We start from the raw sequence: 13,922 nt of genomic DNA on the forward strand, positions 1-13,922 counted from the left end.
AGTGATTTTTGAGTCTAAGTTTATTAATTTTTGATTGTCTATCCAACGGAGTTCACGGTTGCATCCAATTTTATCTAAAAGGACCATTTTACCCCTTGCTAATTACCCTTGCCGCATTGATTTGAAACCCAAAAGTATGTTTTTTTGAAACTTTGACGTTTCATATCTTCTTCATTCAGACTCCGAATCAAGTGATTCTTGAGTCTAGATTTATTAATTTTTCTTTGTCTATCTAATGGTATGCTCAGTTGTATCTAGTTTTGTCTGAAAAGACCATTTTACCCCTTGTAAAGTACCCTTGCCGCACCGATTTCAAATCCAAAAGTTTGATTTTATGAAATTTTGAAGTTTCATATCTTCTTCATCCGGACTCCGAATCAAGTGATTCTTGGGTCTAACTTGATTAATTTTTTGCTGTCTTTCTAGTGGTGTATTCGGTAGCACCCGATTTTATATTTTCAGAAATAACCATTTTGCCCTTGGGGCTAAATTTGTCTGGTTTTCTTTTAATTTGTTTTCGCTACTTTCTTATGAGTCCCGTGACTTCATGGGAAGTCTGAAGTCACGTATGTGTCTTAGGAATGATGTACATTCCCAAGGATGTTGCTTCCATGTGAAAAGACTATTTTGCCCTTGGGGGCTTGTTCGGTCTTTTTTCTAATCATTCATTTTTGCATTGTTCTTGTTGAGATCCGTGGCCTGATGGAAGGTCACTCTGGCTTCTTAGAGATGCATTGCATCTCCAAGGTCATGTTTTCTGTTTCCGCTTCCGCATTTGGATCCGTTATAGGGTCAATCTTCTATTCATCATAGGACGCACTAGCTTGAAAAACCAGGGTCGTCACAGTGCAGGTTGTAGTTCTATGGCTGCTTCTGTTGTGGTGGTTGTGGTTTTGCCGTTGCTTCTATTATGGTGATCGAGTAAACATGGACATAAATAAAGATTGAAAAAGAAGGTGGAAATGATAGAGTTTGAAATTACATACATGCCCATAATTTTTAATGATATGACATGTTTTATTAATGCTATTTTTGTCCAATAAAAATAGGGACAAACTGTATCTTCCAATGAAAGATAGATTTTATTTATTTATTGATATATTATATATCACAAGGGTGCTTTAGTCATTTCATTGTTCAATTTTGACCATTTGCTTAAATTGAAAAATGTATGGTTTTTTTGAACTTAACCCTATTTCAAATATTAAGAATTTATACACACATACTAAACTCTGCAGTGTTTTTTTTTACACAATTTTATATAGGAGGGTTTTTTTTAGGTTTTAGCATTAATTTTTTAATCCTAAATTATATTTAAATTCTTTGACCCGTAAATGAGATCTAGTTTTAATTTAACTTTATCATCCCATGAAAGATATATTTTATTTTATTTTATTTTTATATATTACTAGTATATATCACAAGGGTGCTTTAGTCATTTCATTATTCAATTTTGACCAAATTGAAGAATTGTCCTTATTTGCTTAAATTGAAAAATGTAGGGATTTTTTGAACCACATGGGAGTAGTTGTACATGATGGAGTTTTTTTACACTTAACTCTATTTTCAAATGTTAAAAATTTATACACAAATACTAAACTCTGCTGTGTTTTTTTTTTTTTTTTTAACACTTTTTTATATAGTAGGGTTTTTTTAGGTTTTACACTTAATTTTTTTATCCTAAATTAAATTTAAATTCTTTGACCTGTAAATGAGATCTAGTTTTTAATTTTTAATTTAAAAAAAAAATAAAATAAAGAATTTGCCTTCTTAGAAAAGTGGATCCTTACTTAGTTGGTAAAAGCCTTTCGAATTGCTGTTAAATTTTTAATATTTAAATCAAGGGTAAGTTAGGTATGATGCTATTGCTCACGTAATAAAATAGTCCGTCTTTGGTACTCCCATGATTCTAGGTTATCATCTTCTTTCCCCTAATTCCATTAATTACTAGCAATCTAACTATTGCCAGGTAAAAAAAATAAAAAATCATGGTAAAATACCCAGACCACCTTCAAAGTTTTTGGTTTATTGCCCACATATATCACAGTCAACCTCTCCTAAGGTTAACTGTGACCACCCTTGAGCCAAGCAAAAATACTGTAAATTCTTAAATTACTACATTTATAAAATTAACCTTATCAATCAAAAAAAATTATCTCCGGGTTAAAAAAAAAAAAATTCAAATAAAATCATCATTATAACTATTAGTAATTGGACCAAATTACCCCTACAAAAGACAAAAGACAAAAGACAAAATGTAAAATTAAAATTTAAAAGATTAAAGAAATTTGTTCAATATATGTAAGTATTCATTTAATTTTTAAATTTTATAATTTATCCACAAATTGTGTATTAAATATATATAAATTACGAATTTTTGTTTTTAATAAAATGGGAATTATATACCTATTAAATATATCATATATATATATATATATATATATATATATATATATATATCACCACGATACATATAAATATATATATATAGTATTCAAGCTACGCCCCCATTTCCACCGTATCGTTGCCTCAACCCCTCTGTGTCTGTCGCAAGGCTGTATCGCCACCATCCCTCCGCCACTGTTGCCTCCCCCACCTCTCTGTTTTCCACAACAACATCTCAACCCTTGTTTCTCTCTCTCACCATCACCAACCAATTCCAATAGACATAGAATAATTATTCTATCATCAACTTGTATATACATATATGTAGATCACTACAACCATCGTTGCCACGAACAATTCAACCCCATTGTCATAATTTACATTAAAATTCAATCAATCAGCATTTCAATACACACGTTACGCATGCGCATGTGAACCCTAAGTCACTTTTACGCATGCGCCTGTGAACCCTAAGTCACGTTTCTGAGTTTAGCGACACTACTATTCCGTTCATATACCGTACTACCGTCGTGGAGTTTAGCGATTATCGAGAATTGCCGGTAAGTTCTCTTGTTTCCTCAGTCTAATTCCAATACGATCAAATCGTGATCAACAAAATCAATATCTTATTTGAATTTGTTGTTCCTATATATGCGTTCATATATATATATATTCAGATTATATAGTGACCTGGGTGACGATTTTGGATGTGTTATCGTTTAGGGTTTTGGAATTTGGTTATGTGGTTTCCTCTTTTGAGGAAGGGCTAGACGATGACGAGAAAAACTAGTTGCTGTGCTATTTGTGAGAACTCAAATCTAGCGTCTATTTGCACCGTTTGTGTCAATTACAGGTATGTTCTCAAAATTTGGTATCAGAATTTCTTAATTGGATTATACTCTGGCTGAAGACCGACAGCAGTTGCATTTGATTTTGTTTAAAGATGCAATTTCAGTGTAATATGCATTAATTACAGAGACCCGAGTTCGGATAATAGTTCTCCTAAGTTGATGCAGTTTTGCTAAATAGTTTTGTTGTTAACTGGGAATAATTTTGTATGTTATTTTTTCCTCAAATGCAGATTAATTGAGTACAATACTAATTTGAAAGAATTGAAGACTCGCCGGGATTATTTGTATTCAAGATTGAGTGAAGTGCTCGTAGCAAAGGTTTGTTTAATCCCTTTAGAACTTATAGGTCCTTTTATTTTGTTGTTCTTGCTTGAATTTCAATCGTTATCTGAATGCCATTGTAGAAATTATCATTTGCCTGTGAACTTGGTCAATCACATGACATAAAGCACCTTAAGATAGTTGTTTAAAGTCTTTCAGACCTGCTGTGGGTCATTTAAAATTTTAACCTCTTCCTTGAAGTGAAGCCATATATTTCGGTTTACATACTCCCTTTGGTTTTCCTCCTCTTTCCCCTGAAAAGTAATAATATTCATATTTGAATAAAAAGTAGGGTAAAGTGCAGTAAACCCCCCTAAAGTATATCCCAATGAGCAAAAAACCCCCCTGAACTTCAAAATGAGCAAAAAAACCTCTTAAACTATTCAATTTGTTGCACTTTACCCAATCCGGTAACCGGCCGATCAATTTCTAGGGCAAATTTATGTAAATGACCATTCAACCCTTATTAAATAAAAAAAAAAATCAAAAAATCAAAACCCAATTACAGAATAAGAAGCCTTTCACATGCTGAGCCGGCATTCTCTCTCTACTCTATGGGATTCTTAGTCTCTGCAAATCTTTCAGCAATCATAGATAGAACCATAAGTTTCGTTCAGAAAATGAAAACGAAGATGAAGTTGAAGCTGCAAAATGAATCTATGACAATTTAAGGGCTGACAGATGATGGATATATATCATATATGTATACGTTATATGGTCATAAAGTAAAACCTTTAAATTTGCCGATGGATATATATATATATATATATATAACAACACATAATACATTTCTTTTAAAAACTGAAGCCGATGGATAGATATTAACAAACAATAGAATTTCTTTCAATTGTTCCTTTACTCATTTTTTAGAAGATGATAATGGCTGAATCGCTGATTATTGGAGGAAAAAAAAATAAAAATAAAAAACTTAAACAATTTTAGTCTACATGTAAAGAAATATGCTCGTCTCTGCCGTTGGATTCCTCCTTGTTGGCCGCTCCTCTCTACCGCCGCATTTCTTCCTCACAGCCGAGCTCTCGTCGGTCCGTCACCACCGCTGCACCACCCGTTGTCCATCACAGCCAACATCATCCAAATCCAAAATCGCCGAGGCCATCTTCTTCTTCTCCACCGTCCGAAGCCTCCTTGCTCGTCGTGAGTTCGGCCGCCGTTAAATCCCGCCAAGCTCGCCGCCGCGAGTCATTCACGGCCGAGTCTGCCGAGCCCTCCACCGGCTGAGCTGCCACCGTATCTACCGTTCAGTCCACCTACCTAGCCGTCACAACTAGCCCGTCTCCACCTTGCCGTCACAGCCAGCCCGTCTCCATCAAGCCGCCACAGCCAAGCTCGTCACCGCCTTGCCCGCCGTTCTGTCAATCGCCGGATTCGCCGTCGCCTTTTCAATTTGGGGGTTCATTGAGTTAGAGAGAGAGAGGGGAGTGAGAAGAGACCCAGTTGAAGATAAAGAAAAGAAGAGAGAAGAAAAGGAAAAAATAATAACAAAGTCAGCAGCCAATAGGCTGCTGACACGTGTCCTATAGGCATTTTATTTTCTCCTGTATCATGCGGCACCCTTTTATGAAGGGGTAAATTAGACTTTTCCAAATTCCGGTAGCTAGAAATGCCCTGAAAAATATTCTCTGTCCTAAGACTACACCAAGACCATAGTTAAGGGGGGCTATTTGTAGTTGAGGGGGGTTAGTTGCACTTGGGGTATAGTTGAAGGGGGTTTATTGCACTTTACCTTAAAAAGTATGTATGAGATGTACACTGAGGGGTTTTGAAGGACCGATAATGATCCATGGAATGGTAACAAAACTGATAGTTTGCAACAAAACCAAGATCTGAATCCCCATGACATCTCTTTGGTGCAACTTATTAAAAAAAAAAAAAAAAAAAAAAAAAAAGACGTCTCTTTGGTGCAGTCTATTGTTCTTATTGTGGTGATGGGAAGTTTGGAATTATCAATTCTTTTAACTATTATATATATATATATATATATTTAGTGGAAGATACGCTGTTGATTGGACCCAAGTTTCAAGGTAGCTTTTCACTAATGAAAGTCTAGTTTGAAGGCATGTAAGAGAGACTATCTTTAAGTTGCTAAGTCTAGTTAATTTTAAATTTTGAATTTGAATATTTTTCTTATGATTAAGTTTTGCAAGTCTTAGTGAGAGTGTTTTTCTGGAGTTCTTTTATTGTTGAGCGTCTATCAGAGATTAATCATCTTCTTCTTCTTTTTTTTTTTTTTTTTTTAATTAAGCAAATTCATTCAAAAGGCGTCAAAAGGGGAATGCGTCCCAGAAACAACAAAGGGTTCCTGTGGTCCCAAGGAAGAAATAAAATCAATCATCTCCTCCGGGGAGGAACAAAGCCTACCTGAACCCCAAAAACATTAAGATGTAATAAAGGCTGACTTAAGAACAACAATCAAGGATTCCTTTCCTCAAAGGATCTATTATTCCGCGCCCTCCACAAATACCATCTCTTCAATCAAGTACTTATAAAAAATTTAAACATAAAAGATAATCTCTTCAATCCATAGTTGTTAAAGGCTCAAGGCACACTAAGGCACCAAATGTCTTCTCGAGCCTAAGCGCAAGATGCAACAGAAGACCTGAGACTGATCGAACTAAGGTGCGTGCGTGATCATTATGCATATTATAAGTATATAAAGAATGATTAAACTGTGCAACGCATTTGTCAATATCAAAACAAGAAATATATCCAAGTATCCAACATATCAATTCAATAAATTAACTAAATCAACATACATATATCTTTTTTGTTTCCATATGAATTCAATAAAATCAGTGTAGGATAAGAACAATTCAAGATATGCTAAACTAATAAAAAAAAATTCTTTAAAAATGGGATTTTTAATATATCAACTAAGAGGATAAATTAATAATCATAAATCATTTCATATGCATATGCATTAGCTAAATTAAATATGATTATAAATCTTAAACAATTTAAAACTAAAACTATGCAAAACGATAAACATATATTATCGTAAATATTCATAATCAAGCACTAAATGTGATTAATGTAGTTAGTGAACCATAAAAATATGAATTTTGTCAAATGTTTCATATCCGTTAAATATGACAGTGATTAACATTCTAATTTAGTTGTCATTTAATAGAAAAAAAATAATTTGAATAAATTATTAAAAATAATAATAATAATAATATATATTTTTTATAGCCTGGAACCTATTAAAATGTGCGAGTCTGAGAGCTTTATGTGAGGTGGCCTGTACAGCGTTGAGGCACTCTAACTAAGCCTTGACGAACCTGGGTGTTTTTTGGAGCTTAGGCATGCTAGGGAAATCTTATCTTTTCGTCATTCCTTTTAATAGGGATAAGAATGTGATCTCACAATAATGTTTATTTTTTTGATAAGTAAGATATTTTATTTTATAAGTAAAGATATATTAGAAAGCCTTCAAAAGGGGAACCCATCCTAAAAGCTATATAGGGGCCGAAGCCAAGAAAGAGGTCCTAAGGACCCAAAGAACCCAAAAAAATCAACGATTTCCTCTACAGATATACAATTTCTCCCCATCACCCAACTAGAAAGAGAACAAATAATAACATATTTCTACTCATCAAAAAAAAAAAAAAAAAAAAAAAAACATATTTCAAGGCCACAGTGGAAGATTCTTTCCCTTCAAAAGATCTACTATTCCGCTCCTTCCAAATGCACCACCAAACGCAAAGAGGGAGTGGAGCAAATTTCACAATAATGTTAAAAGTACATTATAGTCTTTCCATATTTTTGAAGGGTAAAAATGGGACTACATTTCTTTTTTTCGGCTGACATCAACTTTCACAGGCGTTGACTAATGGTCAACACTAACGGAGGGAAAAACGTGATAACATAACATAAACGTGAGTAAAAATTTAAAACTAAGGGCTAGTGTGTAGGTTTGTTAAACTAGTGGGGATCCCATAGATTCTAAGCCCCATAGGATCCCTTATGTATCCAGAGTTGTGACATATGTTTCTCAATGAACTTCGCTGCTATCAGTTTATGAGTCTGTTCATCAATGCAATCCCTTCTTCTTACCATCATTGACCTCCATTACTAGCAATCCAAGCTTCCTGCTCCTTGTGTGATTTGGTCACTTTGGTGTTGAAATATTTGATGCTCTTTGAGTATAATTATTCAACGCTAAATTATAAAAGCATTTAAATGTATGATACTAGATGTTGATGTAAAAAAAGAAAAAAAAAATTCTACTCTCAAGTTATATGCTCTATATGTCTATTGCTCTATGATTCTCACTTTTTTTTTTCCCCCCCGAAAAGTCATGATTCTCACTTATTCCTCTCTATGTATTTGTATGCATGTATGTGCTAGTTTCTAATAAACCTAGTTAGGTTTATACAGTTTCTCTGATTAAAAGAATTAGGGTTTAAGAGTTGTATTCAAAATAGATACCAAGTTCCATAAGGTTTGTTTGATCCTCTCAAGGTTTTATCGGTTGAAGTAGGGACAGTAGGGATTTGCGGATAGCTTGATTAATCTAACTCCTTGTATCTGTAGCTTCCCCAATTAAAAAACTGCCCATCTACATTCTAAAACATATATAATGGAAATCAAATATGATAAATGATATGAATCCACAAAATAAATCTAATTGGTGAGTTGAAATTCAAGAGGAAAAATTACCTTTTTACCCTTCTAATGATCTTCAAATCCTTGTATTCGAAATCCATGGATCATAGGTGACCTGTAGTCTTAACGGCCTCTAATAATTTTCAAAATCAAAATGAAATGAAATAGAAAAATATAGACCCCGTCTTTTGCTACAAAGCTTTTCTAATATTAAGGTCTAATGATCTAAACAAGATATATCATTGTACTATTTCCACACCAAACAAAATTAAGTACACTGAATAGTGCTCCGAAATTGTAAACCTTTGGCCCTAATTTGGGTGACTGTAGCTCTAAATAGTTGGGTAAGGGTAGACAAGATTAAGATAGTTGATAGATTCTGAAGGGACCATACAAATGTCTTGTGTAATTTTACAAAAAAATGAGGTGGTTTAAGATTGAGTTATCAACTAAAGTTAACAAAGGCTTTTTTATCCCAACAATTTGCGGCTATTTATATGAATATTGTTACGCCGTTTTGTTCTAAAGCCATAACCACACTCAAATCACTATCATATTTTTTCTTACTATCTCATCCATGTTAGTTTGGAATTTGGATGTTCCCCACCCTAGCATTAACCTCATTGTGGCTGCATCACCCTTCCTCATTGATGCAATCACTTTGTTTTAGGTCAGCATTGTTGGACTATTTTAATTTATTCTCTCACTTTTTTCTCCATTTGCTGCTCCTCAACTGTCTCACAATATGTTCGTTTCTAATTTATACTTCATATCTTGTCATACATCTATCTCAACATTCATATTTCAACCATGCTTATTTTATAAAGACGGCGTTTCATTTTTTTTTTTGATAAATAAAAGTGTATCAGAAAGCGTTAAAAAGGGGAATGCATCCCAAGAGATATACAAGGGCCAAAGCCAAATAGATAGTCCTATGGACCCAAAGAACCCAAAAAAATCCACGAATTAATCTAAAGATATACAATTTCTCCCCATTACCCAACTAAAAAGAGAATTAATAATAGAAAATTTCAGCGCCCCCAATGGAGGATTCCTCCCCATCAAAAGATCTTTTATTCCGCTCTTTCCAAAATTCCAAATGCACCGCCAAACACAAAGGGGGTCGCCCTCCAAAACTGATGGGCGTGGGCCCCCAAGCTATAACCTCTCCAAACGTCAATTAAATCCTTTGAAGACCGAGGCATAACCCAAAGAATGTCGTAACATACCAAAAATAAGACTCCAGCAGTCATAAGCCACGGGGAATGCAAAAGAAGGTGATCTACGGACTGTCCATCATTTTTACATAAACAACATCAGTCGACTGTGATTTTTCTTCTCTTTCTCAGATTATCCAAGGTCAGAATCTTGCCCCAAATTGCAGTCCAAAAAAAAAAAAGGCCCAGCCTGAGATTTGAACACCAAACCGTCTTCCACGGGAAGTTGGAACTATGCAACCCGAAAAGGTAGAGGAAAAAGAAATAGACCTCAAACCTCCCCTAAGATTGGCACCCAAATCAAGGAATCTGAGCCTGTACCAATACCCTCTTGTCTATACAGAAGATCCAGTAGGCCAGACGCATCATCCAGCTCCCAATCCTGAAAGGATCGCCAAAAATGCACATCCCAAGAAAGCCAACCGCTATTAAGCCGATAACAATCTACTACCAAAGCATGTCTATTAACAGCAACCCTGAAAAGTCTTGGGAACAAACAGGACCTCCCAAAACCGAACGTCCCTGCCCTCCCGAACTCTGAATCTAGTATGCTTGGAGAACTTATCCTAGCCCTTCCGAATGAATTTCCACACTCCCACGCCACAAGCAGATCTGACCGGCCTAGAGGACCATCCCCTTCTATCCTCCCCAAAGCGGCACGAAATAACCCTCTTTCATAGCTGATGTCTTTCGCTACCGAATCTCCACAACCACTTACCAAGGAGCGCCAAGGGGACCAACCTCCTAAAGCCAAGACCACCCAACTGAAGGGGGCCTACAAACATGCTCCCACTAGATGAGGTGATACTTGAACTCCTCTCCCCGGCCGCCCCTGAGGAAGTTTTGTTGAAGACTCTCAAGTCTTCCAACAATAGAGGAAGGAATCTGGAAAAGTGAGAGAAAATATGTTGGAAGACTCGACAGTGTACTCTTCACCAGAGTAACCTTTCCGCCCTACGAAAGATACTGCTTCTTCCACCTAGCCAATCTTCTCTCAAATTGTTCAATCACCGGATCCTAACTTCACACCCTCCTTGACGAATCACCCAAAGGAAAACCCAAATAAGAGATAGGGAAGGAACTCGTCCCGCACCCTAGGACCGCCACAAGAGAAGCCACCTCCTGAACCTTCCCCACAAGGACAAGCACACTCTTTCCCACATTGACTTTCAAACCTGATACTGCCTGAAAACATGGGACACATCTGCCTCACAGAAAACCAAATTATCATCTGCGAATAGCAAGTGAGAGATCTCCATCTGCTGAATTGAGTCTGGACCCATCTTGAAACCCCTGATGAATCCCAAGTTCACTGCCTCCCTCATCAACATACTAAGGGCCTCCATAACAATAATAAACAGAAAAGGAGAAAGGGGATCTCCTTGCCTCAAACCTCGAGGATTGCCAAAAAAATCAGAGGGAGACCCATTCACCAACACAGAAAATCTGATAGAGGAAATGGAAACCTTGATCCATCTCCATCTCTTTCTGAATCTCATCCTCCCTAACAGATACAAGAAGAAATTCCAGCTAACATGATCATATGCTTTCTCAATGTCTAGGTTGCACAAAATTCTAGGAACCCCACTACTCAACCTATAATCTACACATTCGCTGGCAATTAGGGCGGAATCTATGATTTGTCTCCCCAATAAAAGCATTTTGAGACTTGGAAATCACTCCATCCAGAACTTCCCTCAATCTCAACGCAAGGAGTTTAGCGATAAGCTTATAAATACACCTATCGGTCTAAAATCCTTAACATCCGACGCACCACCCTTCGTAGCAATGAGGGCAGTGAAAGATGCATTCAGCGACTTTTTGAACCTCCCATTAGAATGGAACTCATGGTAAGTGCCCATTACCTCATGTCTCACCACACTCCAACTTTCCAATAAAAACCTCATTGTGAAACTGTCCGGACCCGGATCTTTGTCACCATTGCAACTCTTCAGCGACTTCAGCACCTCCTCCTCTGAAAAAGGAATTTCACCCATCGCTGTCCACTGCTGAAATAGAGTCAAAATGAAGACCATCAAGCGGAGGTCTCCAACGTAAAGGCTCATGATAAAGCCTCTGGTAGAAAGATACAATCCCCTTACGCACCTCCTCATCTTCACTCAAAACCGCTCCATCCACTCGAATCTGCCCAATGTGATTACCCCTCCTATCGGCATTCACAAGTCTATGAAAGAACTTCGTATTCCGGTCTCCCTCTTTCAGCCATAAAGCCCAAGATTTCCAGCCAAGATAAAACTAGGAGTGCCCACCACCGTGGCCTCTTCCCACCAACTCCACATTTTCCCCTGAAAATTATCCGCTCTATGGCTTTAAGCCGCATATTCTCAAATCTGAAAGGAGTACAACGAGGTTTCAATCCTCCTCTTTCAGCCATAAAGCCCAAGATTTCCAGCCAAGATAAAACTAGGAGTGCCCACCACCGTGGCCTCTTCCCACCAACTCCACATTTTCCCCTGAAAATTATCCGCTCTATGGCTTTAAGCCGCATATTCTCAAATCTGAAAGGAGTACAACGAGGTTTCAATCCTCCACAATCCAAAAACAACGGAATGTGATCAGAAGTCATCCTAGCCAAAACATCCTGAGCACCATCCGGAAACTTCTCCTTCCATTCCCCATAAATCAGAATCTATCCAGGCGGGAAAGAGTGGGCGAATCCCTACCACTGGACTAAGTAAAAGCAACGCCCTCAAATGGTAGGTCAATAAGATGATATCCATCAATGAACTCCGAAAACTGCATCATAGCCAAAGTCCATCTACCACGTGTAGATCTCTTTGATGGGGACCTAACCACGTTGAAATCCCCGGCCACACACCATGGAAGAGTCCCCTTCACCACACGAAGCCCGTCCCATAGTACAAGACTCTCACAATCATCCACTGGTCCATAAGCATCGGAGAAAGACCATTTAAAACCATCCTCCTCCTTCACCAAAGCACATGATAAAGAGAATCTCCCTCTCCAAACATTCACCCTTGCCATCCATCTCCTATCCCAGATGACAAGAATGCCTCCAGAGGACCCTAAAGAGTCCAGCGCCTCCCACTCAACAAACCTACTACCCCAAAGGCTCCTAACCACCATATCCGTCATCGAAGCAATCTTCATTTCTTGAAAGCACACCAAAAGCGCCCCCCCCCCCCCCCCCCCCCCCCCCCCCCCTTCTCACTGCCAACTTCACCACCTTGACACCTTCCTCTTGCCCGGATCATTGAGTCCACGGACATTCCAAGATAAGAGTCATAGCTTCAAGTGGAAACAAAGTCACCTCTCCCCCCCCCCCCCCCCCCCCCCCCCTCACACTACCCCTTTCCCTCACCCCCTCATCCTTCCCTTCATAGTTCACATACGAAATAAGATTTCTCATGTCCCTCTCCCCTTTCCAAGAGGGGGGATTCTTCTTCCTTCTACCCCCACTTAGAGATTTCTTTAACGTCTCCCCTTCTCTCCCCTACACCATCACATGGAGAATCGACAAGGCCTGATCCCAGTTGCCCTTACAAGAGACACCCAACAATTCACTATTGACTCCGATATTCTCCTTCACCCACTCCTTACCTAAGTCAACACATTCTTGCCTTCCCTTATTGCTGTCCATACCTTCTGGTCTCACAACTTCCAGGGGATCAACCACCCCCAGGTTTGGGTGCCCCTCCTCCGCCCACAGAATCATGTCAAGAGCCCTCATCACATCTCCTACACCACCCTCCACCTCCTCTTCCACATCAAAACAAGACAACCAGTCAATGACACTGTCCACCCCACCTTCCTTCCCATCAAAATGAGTATCCGGAGCAATAGTAATCACATCATCGGGAAAAAGCCTGTGATTCTTTAATTCTTGAACCAGAAGAACAGCTGACTCGTCACGGAGAGTAATACGAATGTCCTTTCCAACACAAAATTGTCATCTTCTCAGACAAAGCATCCTTCTGTGGTCTCAGCAAAATGTCATTTTTAGGCCTACACAAACTGATTCCTTCGTCACTGCACAGCCGAGGCCCAGACTGCCTACCCAAATCATCCCCTAACAGGCTGAATAGAGGAAGAAAACTCAGAACAGAACCCATCCTCCCCTAAGCAGTTCCGATCAATGCAAAAATCATCAACCTTCTCGACTATCCCATCCATTTCTGATCGCCCAAAAATCCTATGCCCGGATTGCTCTGTATCCACCACCTCAACCTCAGAATCCACCTCCACCACAGGCGATAACATCCGAGACATCACCGACATCCCATCAAAATCCTCCCCCACGTCGCTCCTCAACACCCCACAAGGAGGAGTATAAGAAAAAGAAAGAGCAGACAGAGAGCTCCGAGAAAGGGAAGCCGAGAACATACCAGGTTTGAAGTCGTAGTCCTCGCGAGCGACCCACTTCTGCTTGTCCTTTCTAGTCCATCGTTTACCATTATGCTGCAGCTTGGTCAAAGAAAACTGATGATCATCCCTTATGGGTGGGCATCCATCATCCGAAACATCACACAAAGAACCCGAC

The 13,922-nt window shown here is 38.4% G+C and overlaps 1 protein-coding gene across 2 annotated transcripts in view; it reads left to right on the forward strand.

The window, feature by feature from the left end:
• Positions 1–2,496: 2,496 nt before the first annotated feature.
• LOC132273522 (uncharacterized) overlaps positions 2,497–13,922 on the forward strand; it is a 33,840-nt gene continuing 22,414 nt past the window's right edge. For both annotated transcript variants that reach the window (XM_059774480.1, XM_059774481.1), the window contains exons 1-3: positions 2,497–2,945; positions 3,109–3,238; positions 3,467–3,554. In XM_059774480.1, the coding sequence (XP_059630463.1) occupies positions 3,159–3,238; positions 3,467–3,554 (168 nt within the window). In that variant the 5' untranslated portion in view covers positions 2,497–2,945; positions 3,109–3,158. The remainder of the gene's footprint in view (positions 2,946–3,108; positions 3,239–3,466; positions 3,555–13,922) is intronic.

The sequence above is a fragment of the Cornus florida genome, unplaced genomic scaffold, assembly GCF_030987335.1.
Source record: "Cornus florida cultivar Cherokee Brave unplaced genomic scaffold, ASM3098733v1 CherokeeBrave_3.0.0_Hap2_Chr09, whole genome shotgun sequence".
Classification (NCBI taxonomy): domain Eukaryota; kingdom Viridiplantae; phylum Streptophyta; class Magnoliopsida; order Cornales; family Cornaceae; genus Cornus; species Cornus florida.